Genomic DNA, 14298 nt, shown 5'->3' with positions numbered 1-14298 from the left:
ACTACCAATTCTAAGATTCCCTTGGCCTTCAAACCATTTCATCCAATTTTTCTTGGTCTACAACAATATCAATGTTTGAATGCCTTTATTAGATGCATCCTTAGTCAATGGCAACCTGTTGCTATCATGTGATAACAAAGAAAACAGAAATCATTAGGACGGATGATAAATGAATTGTTTTCATGGACGTTCCTCCCACTCTCTTTGTCAACATCACAATTTTAATAAAGATACATATAACGTTATTCTTGCTGTCTTCAATATAAAATTTCAGAACAGTGCAGAAATAACTGTTAATCACGACAAATCCAAAATACGCTGTATTTATTATTATAAGAAACAAAACTATTGTTCTATGAATTTTAAAATAATTAAGTCATAAATGAGAAAACTGCTCATGCCACTGATGATGAGTAACTAATACACCAGCATCAAGCACTACACAATATTTTTTTGGTAAAAGATGAAGCTTTTCATTGATAATCTCAGTCACCTTACAGGTGATACGGCACATCCATGCTTATCATAACAGAAGGGAGGAATGGGGATTCCTCTCTGTTAGACTTCCTTATCAGTACTACTTACAATTCTAATACACCGGTATATATCCCTTTTATAGTACTACAGATCATAATATCAAGTGATATTTGAACAAGCACAGTCAGAGATTTTTCTGATAGGTGTTGTAAAATCCAAACTTGTTGAGAGCTGCGGCTAAAGCAAGTTCCCATTCATAAACCAGTAGTCCATGATTGTGCAAAAGGTTAGGGCCTAGGCATGAAGAATATGTCGTCCATTACTGAGCCATCAAATTAGATGGGAAAAACACCTTGTCCCAGTTTGGTACAGTCTAATGGGTTGTGATACAGCACATCCATGTTTATCACAACATCATGTAGGATTGGGGACTTCTATTATACTTCCTTATCAGTACTACTTACAAGTTACAATCCTACCACACCAGTCATTCCTTTTATAGTATTACAGGCCTGATCATAATATCAAGTGATATTTGAACAAGTACAGTCAGATTTTTCTGATGGATGGTGTTGTCAATTCCGGACTTGTCGAGAGCTGCAGCCAAAGTAACTTCAAATTCATAATCTAGTAATCCATGATTGTGCAAAAGCTCAAGGCCTAGCATGAAGGATATGTCGTCCATTACTCAGCCGTCAAATTAGATGGAAATTGCAGCTTGTCCCCGGTAAAGTCTAATGAGTTGCGTACATATGGTTATTTCTTAATATAGTTTGAAAATTAGTTAATATCATAACTAGCACGATTAATATCTGGGTTGTATGAGTTGCATACTTTTTAAAATTGCAGAGTAGTTATGAACAGAAGAAGACGTGAAGAATAAAAAACAATAAGTAACATTTACATGCCTCTAATCAACAGTCCAGAGTTTCAAAGCCCTCTTGCTGAACTATTTTTTAAAAAGATGGATGGCATTGCAAGAGGCTGGAAGAAGGAAAGAGAAATTTAGTTGTCTGAGCACAAAACCAGTAACACATACCCAGGGTTACCTTAGGGAAACGATGAGTCTAACATACAGAAATCCTTTGTTGAATATCCAAAAAAATTTGAGAAATATAGCATCCGTATTTCATCATTCAATCAGATGCTAGATGAATATGATACACCCCATCAAAATATCAAAACAAGGAGAACCCTGACATATAATATAATTCCTTGCAATGATTCTCCCAATTATTGACCAGAATCACAAATGAAATCACCAAACACTGTACTCCATAAAAAGTTGAGATGTAACCCAATCTCTTGCTAACAATGCAAGGCTAACACCATGCCTCAGCTTCGTACAAGACTGCTTACAGCTTGCATCAATTAGCATTATCACTCTTCCCCACATAAAGTTGTCACTCATCTTATTATATTGATGGCACCACTTAAAATTGTCACTCGTAACTAATTGAAAGTATCCTTCAATACCATTTTCTTGTGCAAAAAGCTTGGAGATGAACTCCACCATTATTATTGACAGTTGAAGAGTTTTCCTAGGAGATTTTATCAATAGTCCAAATGCAAATTACTAGCTTGTCAGTATGTTGGCAAAAGAATTGGTCCTTATCCGAATTCGGTCCCATGTTAGCCTTCAGAACCGCAATTGGGGTACCAGGGTTGTGAATATTTTTTCCTCAAAAGGGAAGTTGCAATTATTTACTTGTTAAATGATGGTGTATTATGTAAAAGTCTCTGATTTTGTCTTTGGACTGTTTTCATCTTGCAATGGACAAACATTCTTACGTTTTAACAACCCTTCATGCTGAAGGAAGGTCTTTCCTTCAGATCTGAACCCAAGTCTCCTTCTCCTCTATATCATTTAACAGTAAGATAAGACTCTTGTCTGGGACATAGCCTGCATCCTTCAGTCCCTAAGTCAATCTCTCCAACTTTATATAGATTTTCTGAACTTGTGGGTGTGATTTGTAATCTATCTCCAACGAGGAAAGCGTGTACTTGTTTGTTGACTTCAATCCAACTGCATCCAGCTGTCTTTTTAACACCTCTGTCTTTCATTATTTTCCTGACTTTTTCAAACTCATCCCACCTGCCAACAGCGGCATACATGTTTGAGAGAAGCACATAAGGTGCAGCAGTGTTGGTATCCAACTTGATGATGTGTTCTGCCACCAATTCTGCTAGGTCTATATTATTATGTATTCTACAGGCACCAAGCAAAGTCCTCCACACTGTAGCATCTGGTTTTATTGGCATTTTATTGACGAACTCTTGAGCTTCATCCAGACGCCCAGCTCGTCCAAGAAGGTCAACCATGCAGTTATAATGTTCCATTCTAGGTGTAAGGTGATAATTTCTACTCATGCTATTGAAGTGGTGGTAACCTTCATCCACCAGACCCGCATGGCTGCATGCAGACAAAACACATATTAGGGTGATGTGGTTTGGCCTCATGCCAGAATTTTTCATATGTTCAAAGAGGTTAAGGGCTTCCCTGCCAGATCCGTGCATGGCATAACCTGCAATCATTACTGTCCAGGAGACAATGTTCCGTTGATTCATTGTGTCAAATACTTTTTGTGCCTTTTGGAGGCTCCCACATTTTGCATACATCTCTATCAGAGCATTGACACCAACGACATCAGACTGGCATCCACTTCTAATTATTTTTTCATGGATCTCCATACCCAGTTCTAGAGCTGCCAAGCTCCCACACGCTGGGAGAATACCTGAGAATGTTTTTGAGCTTGGCTTCAAACCGCTTAACTGCATCTCTCGGAAGAGCTTTAGAGCCTCCTCACCATGCCCATTCTGTGCAAATCCTGAAATCATCGCATTCCATGAGAGTGAGGTCTGTTGAGGCATTTCCCTAAAAAGTTTCATGGCCATGTCAACAAACCCATTCTGTGCACATCCTGCAACCATTGCATTCCAGGACACCACTGTTCTTTGAGGCATTTCCTCAAAGATCTTTAGGGCCTCATCAACAAGGCCATTCTGTGCACACGCTGCAATCATTGCATTCCACGACACCACCGTTCGCTGAGGCATTTCCTTGAAGAGTTTCATAGCCTCATTGATAAGTCCAATCTGTGCAAAACCTGTGATCATTGCTGTCCAAGAGAATTCATCTCTTTGAGGCATCTCTTGAAAGAGCTTCAGGGCCTCATCCACAAGCCCATTTTGTGCAAATCCTGCAATCATCGCATTCCATGAGACCAAGTCTCGCTGAGGCATTTCCTTAAAAAGCTTCTCGGCCTCACCAACTAGCCCATTCTGTGCAAATCCTGCAATCATTGCCGTCCAGGAGAAGACATCTCTCTGAGGCATTTTCTGAAAGTGCTTCAGGGCCTCTCCGACAAACCCATTCTTTGCATATCCTGCAATCATTATATTCCACGAGACGAGGTTCCGTTCAGGCATTTTTTCAAACAGTTCACGTGCCTTATCTATACTCCCACATTTTCCATACATGTCTATCAGGGCCGTCATTACAAAGATATTAGACTCAAACCCACCCCCTATTATTTCTTCATGGATCTCTACACCCAGTTCCAGAGACTCAAACTCTGCACATGCCGGAAGAATACTGGCAAGAGTAAAATGATTTGGCTCGATGCCTGCTTCTCGCATTTGGCGAAATAGCAGCCACGCTTCTTCAGCAAAACCCTGCCTCGCATAGCCTGCAATCATCACAGTCCAAGAGACGACATTTCTCTCAGGCATTTCATCAAACACTTCCCGTGCCTTTACCAATCTCCCACATTTTGCATGCATATCCATAAGAGCACACGCCACAGGGACATTAGACATGAATCCTCTTCTTTTTATTTGTTCATGGATCTCCATACCCTCTTGTAGAAATCCCAACTGCGCACAAGCAGGAAGAATACCAACAAAGGTGACTTCATTCGGCTCAACGCCTGCTCGCAGCATCTGGCGAAAAAAGCCAAGTGCCTCGTTCGCAAACCCTTTCCTTGCATAACCTGAAATCATGGCAGTCCAAGTCACCACATCTCGTACGGGTATCTTGTCAAATAGTTCACGCGCTTTCTCAATCAGCCCGCATTTCCCATACATATCTATCAGCGCATTCGCCACAGGCACATCGAATTCAAACCCACTTCTTATTATTTCTTCATGGATTTCGATGCCCTCATTCACAGAATCCAATTGGATACACGCCAGAAGAAGGCTGGTAAACGTGAATTGATTAGGCTGGAGGCCTGTCTGTTTCATTAATTGAAACAATCTCAGTGCCTCCTCAGCAGGTCCATGCCTTGCATAAGCTGCAATCATGGTAGTCCATGAACATACATCTCGTTCTGGCATTTGATCGAAAACTTTGCGAGCGTCCTCCAGGCTTCCGCACTTTACATACATGTTGACGATCGTATTTCGTAGAATTCTGTTTTCCATGTATCCTCTCTCGTCCGCGATTATGTGAGCGTGGATTCGCCTGCCATCTACTAAGGATTTCTTCTGAATGCAGCCCCGCAAGAGAAAGACATATGTGGAGGAACCTATATGTTTATCTCCGTCCAGAATAATAAGTGCCTCCTTCAGACGACCCTGTTTACATAGTGTTTTGGCATGTTGGAGATATGCTGTGTTGTCAATGGCAGCTTCTGCATTGGGTACGTTGGTAGCACCCATTGCACAGTGAATGCCAGAATTTGGGTTTATAGAAAATACTTTCGTCTTCTTCCTGCGAAGAATTGATCGTTGTAGCAGCGCCATGGCCGTTATTGCTGCTGCGGCTACGCTGTGAAGTGTCTTTGTGCGATGCCATCGGCTATCAGCAAACTGATCAATTGCTTTGTTCAATTAAATGCAACGCTTTTACCATAATGCCAATTTCTTGGAAGTCCAGCCAAAATTTTCGAGTGAGTTGTCTTAGGGCCACTTTTTGGAGCCTGCAGGTTTATCCAGATTTCAATGAATTACTGTTGGGTTTTAAGTTAAATTATTTTACATGTTTGCAAATTTATTTTATGGTCAGTAAACACATTATAATACAATTTATCATATTTTTATTTTAGTTTATCCATTTTATATAAATCCACATGCAATAATGATGGATGATATGAGATTACATAATATTAAAATGATTTAATAGAAATAATATTTTTATAGAATTCAGTCTTTAGGATTAATTATGCTAATCATATATGCTAGAAATAATAAATATTTAATAGGAATATATTATTATAAGATAATTTTTTTTTCAGTGATTCATATATGTTTAAAAAAATTAACTTTTTTCACATATATATTTTGTTAAATGTTTTAATATTAATAAAAATATTACTTTAATAAATAATATATATATATCTATATATTATATATAATTTATTTATTAATTATAATAATTTTTTATTAATTATAGTATATATTTTGTTTATTTAATTATGTTTATACATTTTTTCATTTTTATTTTACTTATAATAAAATTTTAATTTCAACATTAATATTTTATTTATAAGATTTTAATATATCAATATTTGATTTTATATAAATATTTTATTAAATTTTCCATTTTAAATTTAATAAAATTTTATTTTGTTAGATTTTAAACTTTTGTGATCTATAATGATAATGAGATTGTTTTTAATTACATCATTAAGATTTGGTGAACATTTGGAACCATCTAATGTGATTAATCCTCAAGACAAAGGTGAAAAAATCAATCTAACCAAAAGTTTAAATAATAAAGAGATACATCCTGTTCTAAAGTTTAAATAATAAAGACATACATGATGTTCTAGAATTAGCAAATATAAATTAACCATTAAGAATCTGTTGAATTAATTAATTTTTAATTTTTTTTTTAATTATTAATATTAAATTGAATTGAATTAATATATAATTAGAAAATAATAAATATATATTTATGTATGAATATTAATAATTAAAAGTTAGTTTAATATTATTCAACAATTAGTTATAAATATTATTATATTAAAATATCAAATAATATTTTAATAGGAAAGTAAAAAAAGATGAGAGACTTAAAAATAATAAATAATAATAATAATAAAGAAAAAAGAAAAAAAAAATAATCAAGAAGAGGGTAGGAATCCGACTCCTACATAATTTCCAACCATCATCCTTGTTAAGATTAATGATATGCTTTTCGATGTCAATGGCTTCTCTTAGCTTCCTATGACAGAAGTGATCAAGTTTGTGATGACCCGAAAATCCTCAATGTAGACATGGTGTTTGGATTTTACTGCGTGTTAAGTTAAAGTTGATGAACGAGAATGATTATGCTTAATTTCTGCTACAAGTTCTTGGATTCTTTGGTTAATGGAGTGACGAGTTTCCCCAATGTAGGAAATCCCATAGGAACAAGGGATTGAGTAGACCCTTTCATGTCTTTAGGGTTTATTGGGTCTTTAACAGATCTAAATGATAATAAGTGGTTTGAAGGTAGTAGAAACATTATTCTTTTTAAGAATATGAGCAATCTTATTAGTGGTCCCCTAGATAATCAGAAGCTGAACATGAGAGATTTGATCATTACGAGTAGGTTTAACCCTTGATTCTTTATTGGTTATTTGGAAGGCTATGAGGCCTTGTTTTGTGTTGTAGCCATTATTTTCAAAAACCTTCAAAAGATGAGATTTTTCCTCATCTAAGTGATTCTCATCAGAAATCCTTAGAGCATGGGTGGCAAGGGTGTTAAGAAATCCGAGCTTTTGTGCCAGAAAATGATGAAAACTGGAATGAAGATATTGTTCCGTGTGAGTTTTTTGTGAGAAACTTGGTGAGAAACAAAACCATCATTCATTCTAGAGAAGAGAATATAAAGGAAGTTAACTATCAACTTCGACTTCCATTGTGAATTTGATGGATTTAGATTGAGAATTAAGATGGTTGAGAAATAAATCTAATTTATTACAACCATGGGGCCAAACAATGCAAGTATCATCAACAAACTATTTCCATCGCTTAGGGAAGAATTGAGCAGAGGCCAAATCTTTGGTCTTAAAATCTTCCATGAATAAGTTGGCAACTATAGGGGAAAGAGGAGAACCCGTTGCTACCCCACAAGTTTGTTCATAGAACTCACGCTGGAAGTTGAAAAAGGTAGAGGTAAGGCAAAGACCAACCAATTTGGCTATGCCATAATTAGTGATCCAATTTATGACATCGATGGCCTCTTGAATAGGGATTTTAGTATACATGGAAACAACATCAAAGCTTACTAACAAATCCCGAGGGTCTAGTCTTATATCCTTCAACTCATTAACAAAGGAAGCAGAGACTTTAACAAAAGAATTAGTGCAACTGATAAGAGGTTTGAGTTTATGGGCAAGGAATTTAGCAAGAAGATAAGTGGGTCCACCTACTGCGTTAACAATAGGTCTCAGGGGAATCCCAACCTTATGAATCCTCGGAAAACCATAAATCCTGGGGGTGAGAGGGTTGCTTCCAATAAATTTTTATCTCTAATGCAATACTAAATTTCATGTATAAAATCTTATATATCTATTAGTATTTGGTTTTATAAATATATTTGTTGTATTATATTGGTTATTTTTTAGGATTAATATTATAATTATTTAATTTTATATATACATATTTTTATAATGTTGATTATTTTTAATGATTAATTTTTTATGTATAATTTAATATGGAGATATATGTATCTGAAATATGTGATTTGAAATAATAATAATTTATTTATTTATTATTTTTTTTTTGTTACAAATATTGGGTAAATATGACCGTTTCTCACATAATTTTTTATATAGTGGATTTATTTGATTTTATATCTTTTAACATTATGTTCCATAGATATGGCTACTGCTCTACGTGCTTTGTGTGGAAGTACCCTATGAACTCCATCTAAATATCTAAAAAGTCCACAACATTATTATCGTCGTAATACTCTTAGTTTTGACATTTTGAAATATAATATATTAAACTATGTATTAATTGTAAGTGATGTGGCCTATATGATGATGTTCAAGCAATGTGGGCCAACTCAAATGACCATATGTTGCAAATATGTAAAATGCATTGTAAATATTCCTAGTGTGGAGCCCAAGGCCAAGGTCATAGTAGCAAATGGATATGAATCCCATTAGAGGGCTAGTATTATGGTGTGGTTGTTATGTTTTCATGGTATGCTTATATTTATGTAAAAACATGTATAAGAGAAATATATAATGTAATAATCACTAAAAAGGTTGCTTGAGAAGCAAAAAAAAAGGGACCATGATATCACAAGAAAGGAATAGGAAAATGGGTGCATGGATAATTTGATTTGACAAACATCCTTATGGTTGTACTACCTTTTAGCTCATATCTTTCCCATATATATAGACTTAGGGTTGTGCTTTTGCCATTTCTGCATGCCTCTTGGGATTGCCATACTCCCCATGCAAGGAAATGAGGTCTTTTGAGAATTCTTGGGGAAAAACATTCGTTCATGATTTTTCATGGATTACTCTTCAATTTTTCATTAGTAATTCCCTCTTCTTAGTTATGAATGACCCTATGTGAAACCATTGCTACCTATACTTGTAAATGGGAAGAGGATTATATGAAATTATGATGGTAAACCCTTGTAAAAGCTGGGAATTTCTTTACTGAGAATAAGAGAGAAATGGCTAGAATGTCCACATTAGCTAAAACAAACACCATTAAATCTAACACCCTATTATTAATGCTTGTTGACTATTTTAGCGAGGTGTTTCTCCAACAAGTTATTCCTAGAAGACAACCAATAATATTAGACTCTTTCTATCTACACTAAAGAGCAGTGAGGGAATAAGATCCTTGAGGGATTGTTGAGTAGAGAAACAGAAGATTTTCCTTGCATTACATAGGGTAGTGGAAGAGAGTGCCATGGATAATTGATAATTGGACCTAGAGCTCTTGATAATGAAATATTGGCTATGCCATGAAAATTATGGGTGAAGTGAGATTAGAGCCTCTTATGAGATTCCTTCACCATGGTTGTATTGTGGTATGGCTTGTGGTGAAATTCATAGATAATTTTTATGGCGGGGTGAAAAGTCACTCCTAAACAACAAGTCTAGTGAAATCTGTTTTAATTGAAAAAAATATATTAGTAACTAGTTCAATGCAAAAGGTGATTATGTTTACATGATGTTTTGCAATTCTTTAAATTCAATGGGTAATTTGGAATATGAGATGTTATTTATGTTGTCATTTTTATATTTGTACATGAATTTTGTATCATATTATTGTTCAAGTTTCAAATTTGGCTTAACAATTCATTAATAGAAGAAGGTAATTTGTGTGGTCTGTCCCAATGGATAAGGGGGATATATGTGTAGTTAATAGGTCAGGATTGGAGCCCAATTTCAACACTAGGCCAATATCAAAAATTTATATAAATTTTATGATAATAATTATAGATTAATGCTAATTGTATGATAAAATGTCATTAGTAAAAATATGTTACTTCCATTAATTCAAATGTTTCGATAATATGATAATGACGGGGATTCACATGTTTTGTCATATTTTTGGCCTATGGATTGATTAATAAAATGAATCTAATATGAACCTAAGTTCATGGTTCAAATACATAAATGAGTAGAAATTACATTACTCATATTGTTATTGGTTAGCAATAAAAATTTGTGTTAAGAAAGCTACAATTTATTTAGAAATCTGATATTTAAAAAGTATAATAATATTTATTTGAAAAAAATTTGAATAATCTCCAGTAACGAGACGACTTAAAAGATAATTTTTAATAATCACAAGATAATGTATTTATATGTATAAGAAATACATTACGCTTTTACTTGATTCCATTTTCATGTTTCCAATAATGGTATTAGAGCCACCAGTATGCGGCCTTCCTTCACCATAGATTTGTGGTCTTCCTCAATCTTGGTGCCACTATTACCAAGTTAGTCTATCCACATCCGCACTGACATTATTACCGTGAGTCTATCCACATCCGCACTGAGACAGACTTGTAATTTATATAGGAGTTGATACGCTTCATTGTTAGCTCAGTGCAACCTTTGCCGTGAGAAAGAAGGCTCACAAAATTTGTATTACTAATGATACGTTCTGATCAGATTGAAGGGTTAACGTTGCTGATCTTTATCTTTTTAGCTGTGCCATTCTATTTATATATGGAGACAGAACAAATCGGTTGAGGTCTACTTTTGTTTTGGTAGCTTGTTGCTGGTTTCAGTGATAGCTAGCCAAAGTATAGAGTGGCATGAAAGAAACAAATTAATTTAGTTGACTCCATGATCTCCAGAGTCCTATGAAGGAAAAGACACCAAATTCATGATCACCATTTTTCTGAGCATCATTTATTCGCCAACCTGTTTCATCCAACTGCATATACCTTTAATTTTCATTTTTAGTTAATGTGTTGGTTTCTTAATCCCTTCAATCCATAGCAACGAAATCACTCATGAACCCCAATTAATCTATTTGGACAGAGAAAAAGTAGACAATTTTGTCATTATGACATGAATCTATTCCATTAAAATTTACAGTGTTAATCCATTCTTTTGACTTAAAGTGTATCATGCTGTCTGCGAGTTTTTCTCTCCACAATTAATATGCTGATGAGGGTTTCAATAACCCAAGCAATGAAATGAATCATTGTGGTGAGAATGGTGACAAGACAAAACACGAGGCGTAGTCGTCGAGACGTTTTTAGAAAAGGAAGCAACTCATCACTGGTAGAGGAAACATCCATTGGCCATTCTCTCCAAACGATAAGAAGCACCTCCAGGATGAAAAAAAATTAGAGTATCGATTCGCATATGGAGATAAAAATAAGACTATATGTACGGCTTGGACTGCTAAAGGAAATTGCCAATTGAATCTTAGCACAATGATGATGGTACAGACGAAACACGTGGTATGGATGGCAAGTATGGCAACGTAGTGTATGGATGTCAACAACAGGTTTGTATGGTGGCGCTCGAATTCGTAGATATTTGTATGGCTCATGACCACATTTATTTTCCACCATGAGTAGACCTATTAGTTGTATGAACAGATTTGGCAATGACTTAATCATTTGGAATCGACAGGGACAAGGCAGTGAGTCACTGGTATAACGACTATATTTTTTCAACCAATTTAATTATTTGTCATATAGCTTTGAAATAACACAATCCTATGCTTGTTAGAAGTATGGATGAGAATTCGTACAATTGTACAATGCAAAAATTCGAAAATGGTGGCTAAAACAATGCTGAAAGTGGTAGTTGTGTATGAACAGAAGATGTAGGAATGAAGGAATGAACTGGTGCAAATATAAGATACATGTATTGTAATTGTGTATGAATGGTAGTTGTTAGGGTGGAAATTAAGATTTATGAATAAATTTTAAACATGTTAATTTGGTATTTTTGCTACATATTCTTTTTTGGGACTTTTTAAACTGCGAAATATTTAGAAATTTAAGAAAACATAGATAAGAAAAGAAAGAAAAGAAAATTATTTTAATGTCTATGAAGGCTAAAGATAGCTTATGGGACAAATTGCTTCTTCATCTAATTGAATACAAATGTATTCACCCTTTTTCTATGAAGCCTCATAATAAATGCTCCTAGTTTCCCTCGCTAAATAGATTATCCCAACGTATCTGCATAACTTTCTCTGTTGCCTTTGAAGGCCTCACATTCGAAATTGAAATGCTTTTCTGTTTCCATTTTTTTTTGTTTTTTTTGTTTTGTTTTGTTTTGTTTTGTTTTTTTGTTTTTTGTTTTTGTTTTGTTTTTTTGTTTTTGTTTTGTTTTTGTTTTTTTTTTTTTTTTGTTTTTGTTTTGTTTTGTTTTTGTTTTTGTTTTTTTTTTTTTTTTTTTTGTTTTGTTTTGTTTTTGTTTTTATTTTTTTTTTTTGTTTTTTTGTTTTTTGTTTTTTTTTTTTTTGTTTTTTTGTTTTTTTTGTTTTGTTTGTTTGTTTGTTTTTGTTTGTTTGTTTGTTTGTTTGTTTGTTTGTTTTTTTTTTTTGGTTGCAAACCAGTGAGCGGTTGGTAGCGTCCAAAGCATGCATGACGTTAATGGAGATAAAAAAATGCTGTTCATGTTATCAAAGGCGTCAATTTATTTGGAAATGTTATATCGCTAGAACCACAGGAATCCACTCCCACATACATGTATGTTTGACCCACAAATATAACTGCAGAACTGTGATATTCTCTTTCCTATCATCGAATTGAATTGATCCTATGGAAATACAAATTGACATAAAAAACCCATTCATGCCCTAAGAAAAAAATACCATAGGTACAAATTTCAAGATTATATTTGAAGAATTGGACACGTGGCATGGTATACAAGTTTTGCTTTTGGAAAGAGGCCAAAAATCGGCAAGTTTTGCCTTTGGAAAGAGGCAAAAAATCGGAAAGTTTTGGGAAAGTCACCATAACTTTCACTGGGCACGTCAAATTCTATTCACACCAATGGAATTTTAAAAAGGACATATCTGAGTATTACAAACCAAAGTTTTAGATCTAGAAGGACTCAAATCTCATAGATATGTCAAAAAAACCTTCATCCATTCAAATATTCTCCAAATTAAGGTACATTACTTACAAGTGATCTAATTGTTGATTAGAAGATCCCACTTTTTTGGTGATTGAAAGTTGTGATAAAGAGATGTACTATTATTATTTTCCAACATGCCTCCAAAGAAATCTACTACACCAATTAAATCTATTGTAGTCTCATCCTTGACTCATGAAGAAAGTGAATACTTAGGGTTTAGGTTATCTGATTTAGAGACAAAAGTCACTGAAATAGATGGTAGGATGTTGAAAAAGATGGATTTATCAGGTTCTCAATTATTTTTTTAAAGAGAAATAGGAAAGAAGATGAATGAAATAAGGAAGAAATGCAAAAATCCACTAGGAAAAACTAAAAGAATTATAAAACATTCTATTAAAAGATCCCCCAAGAGGGATTTGGAGTTATAAGGAAATCATGAACATAAGGAAACACATGATGTTGAGATCTCATAGGGGGAGTATGCTATCACAATTTGAGAGAACAACAACAGTAATCATGAATTTCCAATCCAAGCTCCACATCATCAAGGCTTCAAGTCGACACCAAGAAACTACTATATTTCAAAAATCGATATGAGTAAGTTTGATGTAATGATCCTGTAACATGGATATTTCATATGGAGCAATAATCCGATCTACACTAAGTGGCACCCTTACAAAAGGTAAATATAACATCCCTACTTTTAGAATACGACCAACATGTATAATATCAATGGATTTGTGAAAGGAAAATGATTTTTTTATGTCTTCGTCCATTTTTACAGAATAATTGATAGCACATTTTGGGGATATTAAGAGAAATACATTCTTTAGTTAATTGGTAAATCTTCAACAACAGATTCAATTACAGAGCACATTCAACAATTCCAGAAGTTTAGTATCAAAGTAAAAAATATTTTAGAGGGTAATTTGTTAGACCTATTCATGGGAAGTAAGGAAAGTATCTAAAATGAGGCGAATCTTTTTGAACCTAAATCTATAGAGCATGCTTTTAGTCTATCAATAAAAGTTGAAATTAAAAATATGGTCTCTAGAAAATTGGTCAGTAATAACTATAGAGAAAATGATGTTCTCTTTGTTAAACCAACAAGGTTAACTCCTCAACAAATGGATGAAAGAATAACAAAAAGACTACATTTCAATTGTGACAACAATTATAATAAGGAGCATAAATCCAATGAGAAGAAATTATTCTACATAGACCGAGAAGATGAAGAATATCAAGAAGTAGAAACTCCACTGAATCTAGAGCTAGAAGAGATTACACCAACAATATTTGCCAT

General features: G+C 34.1%; 1 protein-coding gene across 1 annotated transcript; it reads right to left on the bottom strand.

Annotated features, from left to right (window-relative positions):
* Positions 1-1746: 1746 nt before the first annotated feature.
* LOC149225394 (pentatricopeptide repeat-containing protein At3g16610-like) lies at positions 1747-5424 on the bottom strand. The gene has a single exon (XM_089377081.1). It carries the CDS (start codon positions 5221-5223, stop codon positions 2341-2343), a length of 2883 nt encoding a protein of 960 aa, XP_089233207.1. The 5' UTR covers positions 5224-5424; the 3' UTR covers positions 1747-2340.
* Between the last annotated feature and the right edge of the window lie 8874 nt (positions 5425-14298).

Source organism: Pinus tabuliformis, chromosome J, assembly GCF_031772625.1.
Source record: "Pinus tabuliformis cultivar Carrire ecotype Pingquan chromosome J, CPIR1, whole genome shotgun sequence".
In the NCBI taxonomy this organism is placed as follows: domain Eukaryota; kingdom Viridiplantae; phylum Streptophyta; class Pinopsida; order Pinales; family Pinaceae; genus Pinus; species Pinus tabuliformis.
This window is presented reverse-complemented; position numbering and strand designations above follow the sequence as displayed.